At 37.7% G+C, this 17,742-nt stretch overlaps 1 protein-coding gene across 2 annotated transcripts in view; it reads right to left on the bottom strand.

Moving 5' to 3' along the window:
* Nucleotides 1-17,742, bottom strand: part of ADGRA3 (adhesion G protein-coupled receptor A3) — a 99,129-nt gene that overhangs the window by 10,307 nt on the left and 71,080 nt on the right. For both annotated transcript variants that reach the window (XM_006207017.4, XM_031686602.2), the window contains 4 exons: nucleotides 13,854-14,067; nucleotides 13,437-13,645; nucleotides 4,132-4,256; nucleotides 2,726-2,849 (listed from right to left, as the gene is read on the bottom strand). In XM_006207017.4, coding sequence (XP_006207079.2) covers nucleotides 2,726-2,849; nucleotides 4,132-4,256; nucleotides 13,437-13,645; nucleotides 13,854-14,067 — 672 coding nt within the window. The remainder of the gene's footprint in view (nucleotides 1-2,725; nucleotides 2,850-4,131; nucleotides 4,257-13,436; nucleotides 13,646-13,853; nucleotides 14,068-17,742) is intronic.

Raw genomic sequence — 17,742 nt, 5'->3', positions numbered from 1 at the left:
TATTCCTGGGACTGACTCGTACCACTGTGTATGCCTTGTTGTAATTCATCAATTTTGACTCTTGTATAATGCCACAGTTTACTCATTCACTCTCTCAGTGATGGGCATCTGGGTTGCTTCCAGGTTTCCGCTACTGTGCAGAGTGCTGCTATGAATATTCATAGGCACACGTCTGCTCCAGATGGGTAAGCTTGCTCCGAGCCCATGAGCAGGGCTGTGGGTCCCAGGGTATGTGAATGTTCAACTTTAGAAGGTAAAGCTTTGCAGAACCATCCACTTACATTCCCACCCACTATGTATAAAACACGTGGCTCCTCATGTTCTTCAATACTTGGCATTGCCAGGCTTAATTTTTGCTGCCAGAAAAGGCATAAAATGGTAACTATCTTAGTCTGCGAGTCCATGACCACCAACGCTGAACATCTCTTCAGGGGTCTACAGGCCCCCTGGGTTTCCTCTGCTATGAAATGCTTGTCACCCTCACCACCAGAAGAAATTCTGGGCTGTCTGAGGCATTCTCACTGATTCTCACATGTTTTAATCTATGTGTTTATTCTAATGCTCTGTCAGTGGTATGTATCGAGAATAGCTTCTTCTAACTTGGAACTTGCCTTTTCATTTCCTTAGCAATCTTAATTTTTAAAAAAAGATCTTACCTTTAATTTAGTCAAATATATCTCCTTCCTTTTCTAGCCAGTGCCTTTTAGTGTCATATTTAAGAAATCCCTCCTTATCCCAAGGATTATGATATTTTCTAATAAAAATTTTAACACTTTGGTTTGGACATCTGTTTAATCTACCCAGAGTTGACTGTTTTAATATGGCATGTGGGAGAGATCCATTTTAATCTTTTTCCAAATGAATTTTCCCCAGTTCCCTTAGCTGTACAGTGGTCTCTCTCCACCCAGAGGATGAGACATGCGACCTCGGTCTTACACCAAATCTCTGCGAGAGTCTGCTTCCAGACACGCTATTCTGTTGTGTTGGTCAATTTACCTATCCCTACACCAAATGCCACACTTTTAATTACAACAGCTTCCAAAGTTTGGATGATTAGAAATCTTCCCACTCTATCATTTTTCAGAAGCATTCTAGCTATCTTCGGCCCTTCTTTGCTTTCATATAAATTTAAAGGCCATTTTATTGTGTTTCATGAAAAATTCCCTTACCTACAGATTAATTTAGGAAGAAATGGCCACCCTTCTGATTTTAATTCTTCCTATCCTTGGACACAGTGTATCTTTCCACTTATTTAGGTCTTCTTTAAGACATATTAAATTTTTACCTGCAAATCGTGAACATTTTAAAATTATTTCTAAGTACTGGGTATTCTCAGATACTACATAAATGAGATCTTTCCATTCATTATTTTTTCTCATAGTTGCACTTCTGCATATTAGCAGCAAACTTCTGCATCTTAAACTACAGTCTAAACAATGCTACATTCACTTTTGCTAAACTCTTCCTACTGTTTCTAACAATATATCTGTCAATTACTTCAGGTTTTTTAATATAATAATCACATCACCTGACAACTCAATTATTATTCCCAGTTTACAGGTAAGAAAACTGAGACACAGAACTGTTAAATATTGAAATCAAGATCTTGAAAGGATAATCGTCTTCCCATGTTCACTGCAGTGTTACAATAGCCAAAGGCTGGGAACAACGAGTGAATAAAGAAAATGTGGTGTACACACACAATAGAGTATTTATTCAGCCATAAATAAAAGAAGGAAATCCTGTCACATATTACAACGTGGATGACCCGTGAGGATATTACGCTAAATAAATACGTCAGTCGCAGAAGGACAAACACTGCATGATTCCACTTATACGAGGTATTTAAGGAGTCGGGCTCACAGAAGCAGGGAATGGAGGCTGCTGGGGGCTGGGGCAGAGGGAGATGGGAGAGGGTGTGGCTTCAGTCATGTGAGATGAAAATGTTCCAGAGATCTGCTGTGCAACATTATACTAGAGTTAACAACCATGCCACACACTTAAAACTTGGTGAAGGTAATTTCTTGTTATGTGTTCTTTTGCAATTAAAAAAAGTTAAATAAGTTGTCCATAAAAACACAGTAAATAAGACCGAGAGCCAAATCCATGCAGTCTGAACTCTTAATTACTGTGTGACACTGCCTGCTGTATGTGTGAGGAAAACAATATGCAAATGAAGAAATAAAACTTTACATATTCCCTATTCATATATGGAACAGTATTTGATTTTTTATAGTGCAAGAATACTGTTCACTAAGGCTACACGTGCAGTAACTTATTTGAAATTAAATAGTTGACATTTTTAATTCATATTTACCACAAAGTTTCTCATTTTTCTTACAGTTAAATTTTTTTCTAATTCCTGTTGTTTTTATAAAAGGATAAAAAAGTTTTTAATATCCTACTGTCAGAAAATGTCACTTCTCTTTCAGCCAAAGATTTCATAAATTTTTTAAAATTAATTATAATAGACATAACAAGTAGCACAAAATTCCCAAAAATAAAAAAAAAAAAAGCCCTATTAAGTCATATATTCAGTTGTGAAATGATAATTCAAAACTTGAAATATACTGGGTAAAGTGTTTAAGTGACATTCAGTTTAAATTTAATTAGCTAAAGAAAAAACTTTAAAGAAACATTGCTTCCTTTATAGCAAATGAAACATATGAAATTACTTTCTATCAATGTATTTTTTTTTTCATTCCAGTTCTTCACTTTGACTTACTGCTTGGCAGACGCTGGCATTTCTAGTTTGGGTTATTCCTCCCACAAAGACCACACAGGTCAGGAAAATATGAAAGCACAAGTTCACAAGCATGTGCCAGCCTTTGAGACTGATTCTAATCAAGCTGTTAAAAGAAAAAGAGAAAAAATTAATATGCAGGTTAGTAAGTATGAAGCTGGACACTACAATATTCATCTCCACATTGACATTTCCAACTCATAAAAGGCCAAATGTAAACGTCCACACATTTGATTTTAAAAACACACTATCAGACACACACACAGAGAACGTTTGAGAAATCACTCAACTCAATATAGTTTCTTAACATTTAACTTTATACAGTAAAAAAGACAAGTTAAAAGGAATGACTGGATGCACTAAAGGCAAAACAAATTCTCCATAATAAGAAATATGTGAGCTTTTGTTAGTTACAATGTCTTATGACAGATGGATTACTTGTTTGCTTTCTGGGAGGTTCTGTAAGATGCCAGTCTATATTTTTCCTGACCTACTAGGATAACGTGGTCTAAATGCCCAACATATTTCTCCCTGGCCTTTCACAGTGAAATGCTGAAGTCTGTCTTTTTTATATCAAAATCTCTGTTTCTTAACTAAATGCCAAGAAATGTCATGTATATCCAGCTTACAGAGGAAAATACATTCTAGCAAAACCTCTTGTACAGTGAGTTTCTGCTTAGCAAATGCTTTCAGTTCATTATTTCTTACCATAAAACAAAAGTTTCTCTAGCTTTCTTTGCCTCCAATTAACAAAAATCATATTCCACACTTAAATGCCACAAACTTTCTTTAATGCTGTCTATAAAAGAATATTACACACAACAGGCACAAATTCATGAAACAGGAATAATACCACAGTCTAGTTCTGGAAAACACCTCTGCAGGTAACAAGGCTCCACTTTACCTCACCCCTGGTGCCCCAGCCCCAGCCGCCAACACACACTCCCTAGATTCTTCCCCAGATACAAACCCAGCAAATTGAATGAATGCTGTAGAAGGTGAATTCACCATCACACGTACTAATTATTTACATCTTTTAAAAAAATATTTTTTAATATTTTATTTAGTTTTTGCTTGGGTTTTTTGTTTGTTTTTGTTTTGGGGAAGGTAATTAGGTCTATTTACTTACTTATTTTAATGCAGGTAATGGGGACTGAACCCAGGACCTCGTGCATGCTAAGAATGCGCTCTACCACTGAGCTATACCCTCCTGCCATCCACGTCTTGAGTTGCATGGAATGACGAAGGCTTGTAGGCTTTATGAAGTAATCGTCCTTACTTTGGAAGGGTAGCATGGTCTTAAACTCAGTTCTACCCTAATTAAATGTGACATAAACTCCTCTGAATCCAAGTCCACAGATCTCCATTTGCAAAGTTTTATTTCTCACCTGTGATGGAATATGTAACTGACAAGGACTACGGAGAGGCTCAAAAGAAGAATGACGGCAGTGGTGTAAACCACAGGGTGCAGGAGACTGGCTGCCTGCGTGTAGAGATCAGACCCCGTCAAATCCTGGGGGGGGGAGGGAAAGAAAGCGTTATTCTAGGAGCATGTTTCTGGACATATAACTACCAAGAGTTTCTTGGTAACTAAAACACACTGATAAACAGAGCTCTAGCCCTTAACACCTCTTCCTTTTGAAGACTGTGTTTCATGCTATTTTCCTCACCACAAGACTGCCTTCCTAACTTTCACTGTGTTAACTACTTATACACTGGGTACACACACACACACACACACACACACACACACAGTTTCACTGTGGACCATCTGCTTAACAAATGTCAATACTGCCTCTCCTATGAGGGTAACAGAGAGAGAGCAGCAGTGATTTAGAACAGCAACCATGGACTTTACCCTTTTTAATGCTGTTTCACCCCACTTACCACTTGGCACACTCTCCAGCTGATAAGGCTCAAGACAGCAGCATCTCCACGTCAGTAAACCCCAAACAGACCTCTCTAGCTGCCTGTGGTCAAGTCCAACAAATACGAATGGACCACACGCTGGGCAAGGCTCAGGGACATAATGGTAAAACTGTGGTTCTTGCCCTTGAAAGCTGTGAGTCACAGGGCACTCAGATGCACAGACCACAACGACGTGTGATGAACACAAGGGCAGCCTGGTGATGTGAGCAACGAGGTCAAAGATGAGTAACAGCAAACAGTAGCAGCCAGTCACTCACAGAGGTTGACCACAATCCTGGCACTGTGCCAGCACCTTACACGGAGGAACCCTATGAGCCAGGTGTATTATTAGCCCCATTTCATGGCCTGAAAAACTGAGGCACAAACACATTAAGTGCCGGAAGGATTAGCTCCAAAAGAGCTTGGCTGCCAAGGCTGCGCCTCAAAAAACGAGGCAGACAGTGCTTCCTAAAATGAAAGCAGTGGACATCTGCAGGCTTCCTTCCTTCCTAACGAGGGAGCCAAGTGGGCTGGGCAGACACCTCACCCGGGCCGCAGCCGCCATGCCAGGCAGGCACGGTTTAGGTGTCACGGCTACAGGTTTACCAGGTCCTATCACTGAACTGCCTTTCTAAACCAATTCCGAAAGCTGCACAGTGACAGCGGGATGTGGGAAGGCGTTCTCAGCGATGTGTGTCTAGTCAGGCAGCTCTTGAGACAATTCCTGAAACTTGAAACACTAGATGGAAGGAAGGAGGAAGTGGACGGGGGACAGACAGACGAGGACACGGGACACGGCCTCAACAGAGGATCGAAGGAGGCAGCACGTGTTCCCACAGAAGGACCAGAGGTTGACAATGTATGCTGACAGGTCTACAAAGACCACGCCGGGATGCCGACAAGCCCCTCGCCAGAACCAGTGATGAACAGAGGCCTGGAGCGCGACAACACTCAGACCTAACTCTGTTCCAGCCCCAGTGCTCACCACGCTGTGACGGATCCCACACCTGCAATGCACCTACTAAGCCAGTAAACGTAGCTGGGTGCCCGCCATGGCCAGGCGCTATGCCAGGCACTGGATAGTTAAGGGAATGCAGGGCCCCTCAAGCGCTGACAGCCTATAAGCTGAGATCCAGAAGGGAAAATACAAGACAAGAGCCTACCACCCCCAATTCCGAACCACCTGCCCGGGTGAGATGAGACGCCCACGGCATCTGTCTGTGGTACACGGCTTCAACGTACTTGCACTCGCTAAAAGTCAGGATGTCAGAGAGAAAATTCAAAAACTACTGGGGCCACGAGAAACAGTGGACACTCACAGGAGTGGACACATTTCCCCTTGTTTCTATGAAATTTACTCTTCCAATGCAGAGTCAATAGCTGAGGATAAACTTTCAGTGTCTAGGATGTGGTCTCTTGACTCTTTCCCTTCCTCTAGGAAATGTTCCAGAACACATCGCCACCTGCTTACAAGCTGTGTGGTTTGGGACAGTCACCTGACTGTACGCTGGAGACGCCACAATCATCTCATCCGGCAGGGTTTGGGGACGGAGCAGAACGGTGTCCCCACGCTTTCCACAGGCCTTTGCAAAGAATAACAAAACACAGGTAGCTGGATGTCATCTAATAAAACATCAAAGTGCCAACTCTGTTCTCAAAGTATGTCCTCTAAAATATTCACGTTTAAAGGAATCAGTTTTTTTCAAAAACCAAATAAATGCGACAGAGTATGAGAGAGAAGCTGGGTGTTGAAACAGAGGGCACTGACTCTAACGATTCCAAGTCAGGACTGGAGAAAGGAGCAAGGACTACTGACCGCTCACACAGGGCACTGCTTCCTGGGGGCATTTGTGGTTGTCACAACAAACTGACCTTCCCAAATGAAAGAGAACCCCTGCTGAGAAAACCTTGGGAAGGCATGAGGAGCCAGAGAGCAAACAGTGTAAGCTTCGCTGGCCAAGAGCAAAATTGACGCTGTTACGCAGGCACTTATTAACCACTTAAAACGGAACCATTAAATCATTTAAAAATCACTCTTAGCTTTCCAGCATTCAAAACATCAAACAAATAAATAATCAGCAGCTGCCTGGAACTGGCCCGTGAGTCAGGTGTTTGCCAGGGTTAGCAGACTGCCCCTTTTTAATAAAGGAAATAAATTCAGTTAAGGAAAACCTCCTAAAAAAAGTTTCTTCTGTATAGCACAGGGAACTCTGTTTAGTATCTTGTAATAACCTCTAATGGGAAAAAAAAAATACGTAAATGAATATATGCATGGCTGGGACATTGTGCTGTACACCAGAGACTGACACATTGTAACTGATGGTATTTCAATTTTAAAATAAAATAAAAGTAAAATAAAAATTCTATTGAATACTTGAAAAAAAAAAAGAAAGACCTTCTATCTTGATAACAAAATACAAGAGAATATAAGACTATTTAAGACAACTGAGAAGATTAGGATAAGAAAGAAGTTAAGAGAAGTTAAAGATTGAAACAAAAGAGGTAAAGCTGAAATCTGAATAAAAATTATTTTCAATTATATTAGTAAAAAACAGAGGCTTTGTGATACTATAACAAAAACATAGGTGAAGGGGTCAAAAGGTACAGGCTTCCAGTTATAAAATAAATAAAGTCCTGGCAATACAATGTGCTTTATTAATATTATACTGCGTATCTGAAGGTTGATGAAAGAGCAGATCTTAAAAGTTTTCATCACAAGAGAAAAAAATGGTAACTGTGTTTGGTGATACATGTTAACTAGATTTACTGTGGTGAACATTTTGCAATATACACATACACAAATATCGAATCATCACATTCTATGCCTGAATTAATACAATGTACGACACTTATACCTCTACTAAAAAACAAAACCTACCTGTACAGGGAGAGAAGGTGACCTCTCAAAAGCCCTCAAACCCTATAATTTCACTGCTACCCGTAATTCTGGCTTTCATTCTCTCTCTTTTTATAAATCAAATCACTTAGATTAAATAAAAAATTACTAAATAAATTGTCCATAAATGGCCACTAGGAGACACCCGTGAGAAAAAAAGTAAAAGTGTCATTCACGTTTGCAATATAGTAGTAAGAAAGGAAACGTCCCTGCCTCTGGCGCTTACTCGACCACGGGCTATCACTTAATGGTGACCTTAGTCATTCTTTCACATGGTGCAAAGTTTAAGAAAATACTAAGCTAGAAAATGAAAGTAAAGTTTTCCACCAATGCAGAGAACATCAGAACACCCAGAAGTATGTTAAAAAATTACAAAGATAATTGCTACTAAGAAACCAAATAAATGAAAGAAGTATTTGAAATTCTTTGTTTACTTGACAGAGGTTCATATATTTGCAAGAGTTATTTCTAGCCTGAGAATTACTAAATATAAAAATCACTGGCAGTTTTAAATAATCCATTATTATTGTATCAATAATAATTATAACTCAGTAATTGTTTAAACTCACCAGGATCTGAATAATGGAAGGAAGTCCAGAGAAAAACACCTCAGGGAGCCCTCTGTTTGTCAGAGTACAAAGTATTATAAAGAGTTTGCCAATAAAATAAAATTTTTAAATAGATCTTAAATCAAGAATGTAAAACAAAACAAAACAAAGCAAAGCAAAACAAAACAAAAACCCACGACATAAAAAACAAGCTGATGTCTATGTTGGTTTTTATTTTTCCCCTAAGAAACAAAGAATAATTTCAAGAATTTGCTCCTCCTACCACGTATCATACACAAAAGTCAAGTACAGTCACGTCACCGCATCATGGACCTAAATATGAAAGATAAAACACATTTAAAGCTTCTTTTAAAGAAAACAAAGGAGAATCTCTTCATGATCTTAGGGTAAGCAAAGATTTTTCTTTTTTTTTCTTTTTTAAAATTGAAGTATAGTTGATTTACAATGTTGTGCTAGTTTCTGGTGTATAGCATGGTGATTCACTTATACATATACATTCTTTTTCATGTTCTTCTCATTATATGCCATTGTAAGATACTGAATATAGTTCCCTGTGCTATACAGTAGGACCTAGTTGTTGCAAAGATTTCTTTAAAAGGACATAAATAGCACTATTTTAAAAAATTAGAAAAATTAGGAACTCTGTTCATAAAAAGGCAACATTAAGAGAAAAAGGAAAAAGGCTTGGCTTTAGACTGAATGTTTGTACCCCCCCCATCAAAATTCCTGAAATCAAATCTCCAATGCAATATTTGGAGGTGGTATTTTTGAGAGGTGATTAGGTTCTGAGGGTGGAGTCTTTGTGAACAGGATTAGTGTCCTTTTATAAAAGATACACCACAGAGCTGCCCTGCCCCTTCCATCAGGAGAGGACGCAGAGAGGAGACAGCACCTATGAAGCAGGAAACTGCTCCTCACTGGACACCAGGGCTGCCAGCACTTCGATCATGGACTTCCAGCCTCCAGAACTGTGAGAAATGAATGCCTGTTTGTAAACCACCTAGTCTGTGGCATTCTGTTACAGCAGCTTGAACTGATTAAAACAGGCATGAACTGGGAGAAGATATTTGCAAAACATAAATCCAACAAAGAGCTCCTATTCAGAACTCTTATCTAGAATTCCCATAAATCAATGAGAAAATAATGGACAACCAAATAAAAAACAGGCAAGATTCGAGCAGTAACTTCACCAAAGGGCACACCCAAAGTGCCAAAAAGGAAATGAAAGGAAAGCAAATCAAAGCCACAATGATACGTCACAGTACAGCCACAGGAAGACCAAAATTTAAGACTGACAACACCAAGCATCAGCAAGGAAGTGGAGCAACGAAAACTCATTACTGGTGAGACTATAAATCAAAAACAAAAAAAACAAAAACAACAGTCTGGTCAATTGTATTGCATTATCTACCAAAACACACGGATGCCTACAACCCAGCAGTTCCACTCCCAAACGCACATGTCCATCAAAACACATGTGCATGAGTATTCATTGTAGTTTTTTCTTCATATCCAGAAACTTCCAACAACCCAAATACCCATCAACAGTAGAATGAACAAATTTTGATATATCTGCACAATGGACTACTATGCAGCAATGAAAAGGAATAAACTGCTACTACACGCAGAAACAAAGATAAATTTCACAGATGCAGTGACAGGAAAGAAATCCGACACAAAATAGTGCATGCTACACAATTCCAACTACACAGAACTAAAGAGCAGACGAAACTTTTTTTATGGTGATAGACATCAAAGGGTATCTTTTGGGACAATGCTGGGAATTAACTAGAAAGAAACATACCAGAGCTTCTGAGTGCTCAAGTAAAAATCTTGATCTTAAAGGCAGCTAAATATGTGTATTCATAGCTATATATACTTATGATCTGTGCACATCACTCAATAGCTCAATTTAATGAAAAAGGGGAAAAGTGCCGGTCCCCCTCAGATCATCAATTCTACTTCAGAGAAGTTATCCTGCAGATTTTCCATTAAATACGCAAAATAATTTTGTACAAACTACAAAATGAAACAGAAGAATGCCCTAATAAATTATGGTGAGGACATAAAATAATATTCAGAGGTGAAAAAGAATAAGAAAGCTTTCTGACATTGATACGGAAGTTTTCAGGAAGGAGATTTAGCAGTAGAGAGATTAAGAAGACATTTCTGGAGTCCAAATTCAAATAATTCCAATTCCAACACTAACTACCTTTGTAAATGTGGTCATGGTGCTTAAGCTCTCTATGCCCTGGTTTCTCCATCTGTCAACTGGGGGTTATAGTAATAGCACTGTACTTCATGAGGTCGTTATGATGACCAAATGCATTAATGCACGTCATGACTTCAGAGCCACCACCATCACCACCATCATATCATCCTAAGAATATCACCTTATGTTGATGAGCATAATTCATATGTCATCAGCAGAAGATATATCACTCCACAGAAAAAAGCATGGTTTAGAACAATGTTTGTAGCATGCAGCCTTTGTGTAAAAATGGAAGAAAAGGGAACCATTTATTCATTCTGTTGTTAACATACATGAAAGTCTCTTCAATAATACATGAGAAACTAGTATTAGTGGTTACCTATTTTGTGAAGCATGATTGATAGGATGGAGGGGTGGGAGTTCAAGTTTTCCACTGTATACTAGTGTTAGAAATAATGGAAACATTAGACCCATGAGAATGTAGTACTTACTTAAGAATTTTATAAATAAAAATATTGCTAGCATTCATGTTCAATTATAATGTAAATGAAACCAAAGTTTGCTTTCATTCAGCATGTTTCATATAAACAAAATTTAAAAGCAATTCTAGAGATGTAAAAACAAACGTGTGCTCTGGTTTCATGTATTTCTAAGTGGATACAATAACAAAAGGGGAATCAAGGTACAGTGATTATTTTATCTTCACCACGATTACCAATTAAAGTAGCAAGTGCTATCGTAAATAGTTTGGCCCTACTCATTACCTACTTGCTATTCAGTTTTTTGTTTCCTACTGACCCCAGCTCCTAGGAAGCCCTCTGCCCCAATTGGCTATTTCTGATCACACAATTCAAACAAAACCACTCTCTGCTTCACTTTTTTTCTGGGTCCCATGGAGAACTCAGGGTATAAATGGTTATAGCAGGATGTTTACTGAACCAAACTATGGTATCTATTCAAGATTTACAAATATAATCTTTTTAGTATTATTTTTTAAATACAAAATTCTTTAAAACCAGAGCAGAAAAAGTTCTATGGGCTAGCTGCCAAAGTAGGAACTTATACTTGCTATAAATTCCTGCCTATCTTAAGGCAGTTTTCAAGAACAATAGGATTTTCTCTATTATTCAAAATAGTGCCAGGTAAGGGGAAAAAAAGATGTTGACTTTCAATTTTTTAAATTTCTTCTATCTTAGACATGACTTTATTTAAGGGTAAGTATGATTTCATTAACTTTGTCATCTTGCTTCACTAGCAACCCTAAAAATTCCATATATTAACCTTATTGTAATTTTGTCAACAATTTCAGACACATGTCACCTTGCTGCCTCTAGGTGGCACAGTTATATTTAAGAAAAGTGAAAGGATAATCTTTGAAAATAGAAAAAAACTTGGTGCTGTATTTTAGCTTTAAAGAATTGTGTATTACATTTTTAAAAAGATTAGAAGTATGAAAGATAAAAGAATAGCTTATTCCTTCAAGAAAAGGATTATACTAATTTAAATTTTGGGGAAGAACAGCTAGGAAGTTCGGAAATAGTTGTTTAAACTGGTATTAAATTAAATAAAAATAAAAGTTTCACCTGGTGCAGTATCATGTCCTTAACAGTGAAGCTTATAAAATGCCTTTTTTGTGTGTTCACATTTCATTTCTCTTGCCCAACTTTTTCTAGTTAATTTAGCTATTATAAAAATTTCAGATAATGCTGTACCTCTTTTATTTCTCCCTCAGTACTTCAGCATTTTATGTTATTTTATAATTAAAACCCGAATGAGAAAGCAGTTTCAAACTGAAACAGAAAAGGCTTCATATTTTAATTACCGCTTCAGGCTTTCTTTGAAAGGTGAGTACAAAACAATAAAATGTGAACTTACAGAAACCATACTCAGACCTACAGAAATCAAACATCTATTTGTGAAGAGAATGCTAAACTATCCAAAAGGCTAAACAACTTACACCAACAGCGGAATCGCAACTAGCGCAGATCCGCCCACTGTCAGCCCGGGTCGACTGACACACAGCAATCCTTCCGCCCTACCATACCATCTACTTACTCCTCCCGTCGGGTGCAGCCAGGGAAGGTATCCCAGGTTGGGGGGCAAAGAGAAAACCAAAACACAGGGTAGAGAAAAATCTATTCTAATTCAAGCCTGCTTCAAGATCATCTAGTGACAAATGCTCTTTTGTCTTTTTAAGAAAAGAATAATTCACTTAAAGTAAAATATATCATGTCACAAGATTATTTGGTTCTTTGATAAAATATTGTCTAGGTAGCATATTCAGAGCCGGAGGCAGAAATAAAAACGTAGGCGTCCTCACTCCTGGGCTAGCCTCAAGCCGCTTCTGGGAAGTGTCTTTCCTATTCATCAGTAATTTCTTCCACTATACTCCAGATGCACACATACATACTCTGGAATGTAAGTGTCTTATAATAACCACAATATGAAATAAAAACTAGCACGGTTAATTTCATAATTATCAACTCAGCAATCAGATGCACTTAAAATCACTAATTAAAAAATTCTGTTCCTATACATTAATAACTAGTTATTTTCCCAAAGATTAATAGACATGAACAATAGTAAATAACGAAAAACATTCACTTGATTAGCATTAAAGCTGAAAAAGACATTTGTGCAATACCATCACTTGCAGCAACTAGACTGAAATTATCTCCATTACTCTAAATTCAAAAAAGGAGTCTAAAAATTATGACATATAGTGGGAAAAGGCATTATATGGCAAAGAAGGAAAATCTCTCACTATTCATCCTGTATATTTGGACAAATGAGTCACTCTTCCTGGGTTGACAGTTGGACTGTATATACTCCCAAGATGTCTCCAGATTTTAAGGTCAAGGTTTAGTTGAACTGATTCACTTATAAAGTTTACTGGAAATTCCTATACCAAATTGAATCCCATACATTCACTTTGTAATAACTCAATTTCCCTTTAAAATCAGACTTACACTAAATGTCACCTCCTACTTAATTAAAGGGAACAATTTATGTTAAAAGTTTTTTTTTAATCTTCATTTGAGCTTAACTATGCATAGGGAAAAAATTAAAATACTTAGTGTTTATGCATAAATTTAACAACGGCCATACCATCAAAACCGCGTAGTTACTGAGAGAGTAGCACTGCATGGTAGTGATATTTTCATCCGAATAGAGTATATGGCACCCATCTGACTTCCAGCCTCCTTGTCCGTTCAGCAAATCGAAGTCCCACTGGGCGGCCACAGCATCTGCTCCGTGCGCAATTCGACGTAGCGTCACATTAACAGGGATGTGGTGGGTATCGACGTTCACACCATCTGGAGAAGATGGGAGATAAAAATATTTCCGAAACAAACTTCAGAAACAATTAAATGTCAACGTCGACACTAATGAGTACTCTGAGAGTATCTTCCTCACCACTGACTCGTTAAAACGAGAGGGAACAAAAATAAGCATTTTTAGGAACAGTGACTTATAAAGTCGTACTGTCCAGCGGCGGCGGGATGACATATGCCACGTACAGACCTATTTTGGTGAGGATCACAGGGGTAACCACTGTGCGCCGTTTCCCATCATCAGCCAACTTCGTCGAGTTCCCGGTGGCTGGGAAAAGCTTCCCGTTGCGGAAAGCGATGAGCTGAAGCTTACAGAGGGAGTCATCGCTGGGTCTGACTTCTCTCTTGTGCTTTGGTGAGAAGAGGGAAGGCGGCAGCTGAATAGAAGCTTCCACAATCGTGTTCTGAAAATGTATGCACAGAACAGACACAAGGAAAAGTCTCTGTGTTAGTAGGTAAAAACCAGAGATGTTTTAAGATAGGAATGTTTCCTAACTGTATGCTGAAGACATCTTTTTAAATGCATATATATGAAATGTAATAGTTACAACAATGTGTCAGGTAAGGGAAATGTCTTAACATCATGTAGCAGCACAGAACAAAAGAAGTACAAAGAGAAATGCAAACTCTATTTCAAAGAGTTAAAGTCATAAACAAGGGATAGTTTCAAACTGTAAAGTGAATTCTCCCCTGATAACATATAGAGCTGAAGCAGATAGCATTAAACAGAACAGGGATGTCAGTGATCACTCTTTACATGAATTTTACAATGACAAAACATGGTAAATGAGCACAAAGGGAGCAGATCGCAAATGTGAGTATCATTAATTTGGGCTTATGAAACTTTAAGGTGATTTATGATGGATTCCGACTGTCAAACAGAAAAAATTATACAAACATAATAAAAGTTCAGATTCTGCAAATTCTTATTTTAGCAGACAATTGAGACTAAGAAACACATTAGGTTTAGAAAAATGTAACAAAGAGGAACAATGGAAAATGCAGGCTGGGCACTGAATGCTCTTCAGATTTCTTTAGTAGGGATTTTTAAATTATAAATTATTCAGCATTCAATAAAAAATAAATGATACACCAAGGAGGCAAATGATTATCTAAAAAAATTTCTATTTTAAGAACTTATCACAAAACCTCTCTCTTGGCACCAACCTCTCTGCCCAATTTGATGTTCATGATGCTGACAGCATTTCTTCTTAAAAAAAAATCTGATGTTATTTCAATTCAAGTAACACCTTGGTTTCTAAATGTCAAGTCAAAAAAATCCTAAGTATGCCATATAATTTGGCAAAATTCTGTTTCAAATTCACTTTCTAACACTCTGTACATCACAACCTATAACCTGGCCACACTGAATTTACAACTTTTTGAGATCTCCTTTTTTTTTTTTTTTTAATGTCACCATGCACATGCCAGTATCTCCAGATGAAACAATCCACTCTTCTTATGTCTGGTAAACTCTTAAACTGGTCAGATTTGATTTTTCATAAGTTAATTACGCTGGCAATGCAAATGATTGGTCGGGATGAGGAAGGTTGGCAGCTGAGGACTTTGCAGAGTCCTGTGCACAGGGCTTTCGGGGGATGACTAATTATATGACCCCTGGGGATACTACTTTTACAGGTAGGTGGTCCCTCTTCCGGATTCACGCTGCACTCGGCACATGGCTCTGTCATGACGGATCTCTGCAGCATCACCATGTAATTCACTGCCTGTTCCACTAACTAGAGTAGGGGAATTTCTCAGGACAGCTAATCTCATTTCTTTTTGGACCTCCTAAGTTAATAACAGTTCCTGGCACTAGTATTTGATAAAAGTATCCCATTACTTATGAAATTAATGAAAATCTGTGTAGTATTTTTTTAAGGTTCTATTGAAGCAAATGATTGACTTTAGAATTTGTGTTTAACTGCTGTGCTTAGAACAGTGTTGTAACACAGCAGATAGCTATGAGTATCTGTTGAAAGTATTTTGGAAGTTTGAATATTGACACCTTGAATATTACTTTCAAATTGAAGACGCCAGGAAAATATTCAGTAGAACTATTCCACCTAAAAAAACCACATAAAAAGGTCCCTATTATTCTCGTAAATATAACCTGATAGGAAAACAAAGTTTATTAGAAATTCTTCCACTAATACAGTAAATTTCTATTAAGTATATAAATTTCTCCTAAGTATATAAGGATGCATGCAAAACAGGAAAGACATCAATAGATTGATTAAGCAGAAGGTCAAATATTTCCTGATGAAATATTACATACTGGACATTTATAAAAACTTAAGTATTTTAAAAATTCATAAAATAATGTTGTTGTGAACACAAAATAACTTAAAAATAAAGCATAATTCTCAGGGAAAGTATCACTTATAACAAACTGAATTCATTTTTTAAAAAAGCAGTCAAACTATACTTTCTAAAAGAGAGCTGAAAAGGAAATGACAACTATTAATTTCTACGAGTTCAAAATTTTCTCTACACAAATTTAAACTTGTAAAACCATCCCAACAACAAATAAAAAAACTCGGGTTTATGGACAGATTGCTGAGAGATGAGAGGTATGTGTTCAAGGCTGTTACATACTCAAGACTTCTAAACTATCCTCCAAAGTCTGATAAAGAAAATTACTAAATAATAATCACAGGTCTCCTACGGTGGCCTAGGGGTGCTGGAAAAGCCAACCTCACCTGTATCAATAATTTAATTTTTATAGTAAAAATGTAACATATGCATATTTCATCTCTTTAAAAGTGCTGATCATTCATTAGAGAAAGGTTATGAATCTAACAACAACAAAAAATCACCGAGGAACATATTTGTTTCATTCATTGTGTCTATACTTTCTGCCACTTGGCCTGAAGGCAAGAACACAAAGGTTATAATTTCACTTAACCATGTATTTATTTTTAAATGTATGGATTACAGCAACAGAAATAGGTATAGACATATGAATCATAGTTAATAAATTAGAAAAGTCTCTCTTAAAACCCTTCGGGAAATACTTGTTTCTGGTGTCTCGTATGTATTACTGAAGATCGTATGTCACCCACGGGGGTAAGGAACGCGGGGTCTGAAACCAGGAATCAGGATTTGGGTTCCCGCGTCACCATGGAGTAGCTGCTTCACCCTGTGTGACTTGTCTACCCTCTGAGTCCATCCGTCACGTGTAGCTAATGATCTTCCTAACAAATGGTCTGAAGACCAAATGGGATCAAGACTAAGACAAGCACAATAAGGCTATGGAACTGTGGGTGGCGTTTTTATTACTGTTTCAGGGAGACCCCAGGTTACTGCGCTTCACAGATAGCTGCTTTTTTAGGTTTTGGTTTTAACAAACTGAAGGTTTGTGGCAACTCTACATGGCTAGCACTTTTTAGCAATCAAGTGTGTTTTATTTAAGGAGTGCACATTGTTTTTAGGCACAATGCTATCTCACAGTTACTAGATTACAGTGTAGTGTAAATGTGACTTCTAGATGCACTGGGAAACCAAAAACTCAGTGACTCACTTTATTACAGCACTTGCTGTATTGTGGTTACGTGGAGCCGAATCCGCAGCATCTCCGAGGTCGGCCTGCATCGCCGCGGTGCGGCAGGTGGTTACCTGGAGGCTGGGCAGAGAGGAAACTGCCTAAACTGACTGACTGACCAGGCTTCATCTAGAACCTCATCATGTTTTGACTTCTACAGTTCAGCTTTAGTTTTAACCTCAATTCTAAATACTGACAAATTATAAACATGTGAAATTAGTGCCATCATGGAATTCACAAATTGATTTGCTAAATTCATATATATATTTCTGTATTTACTTGACATAAAACTAAGGAGAAAATGGTTAAGTACCATAAGGGATGTTAAAATCCAGTGGAAATACTTGAGTTAACACCATTTCTTATGAAACAATCTGGACTTCTGACACTACGTAATTAATACTTTAAAATTTTCTGAAATCCTAATTTGAAGTCTACAGAATTCAAACACTAAAATCAGAACCTGTCACTAAATCACTAAAAGAGCCACCTAATTTAAAACAGTAATTTTTTTCATGCTTTCTTAGCTATCTAC

The sequence above is a fragment of the Vicugna pacos genome, chromosome 2 (genome assembly GCF_048564905.1).
Source record: "Vicugna pacos chromosome 2, VicPac4, whole genome shotgun sequence".
Taxonomy (NCBI): Eukaryota; Metazoa; Chordata; class Mammalia; order Artiodactyla; family Camelidae; genus Vicugna; species Vicugna pacos.
This window is presented reverse-complemented; position numbering and strand designations above follow the sequence as displayed.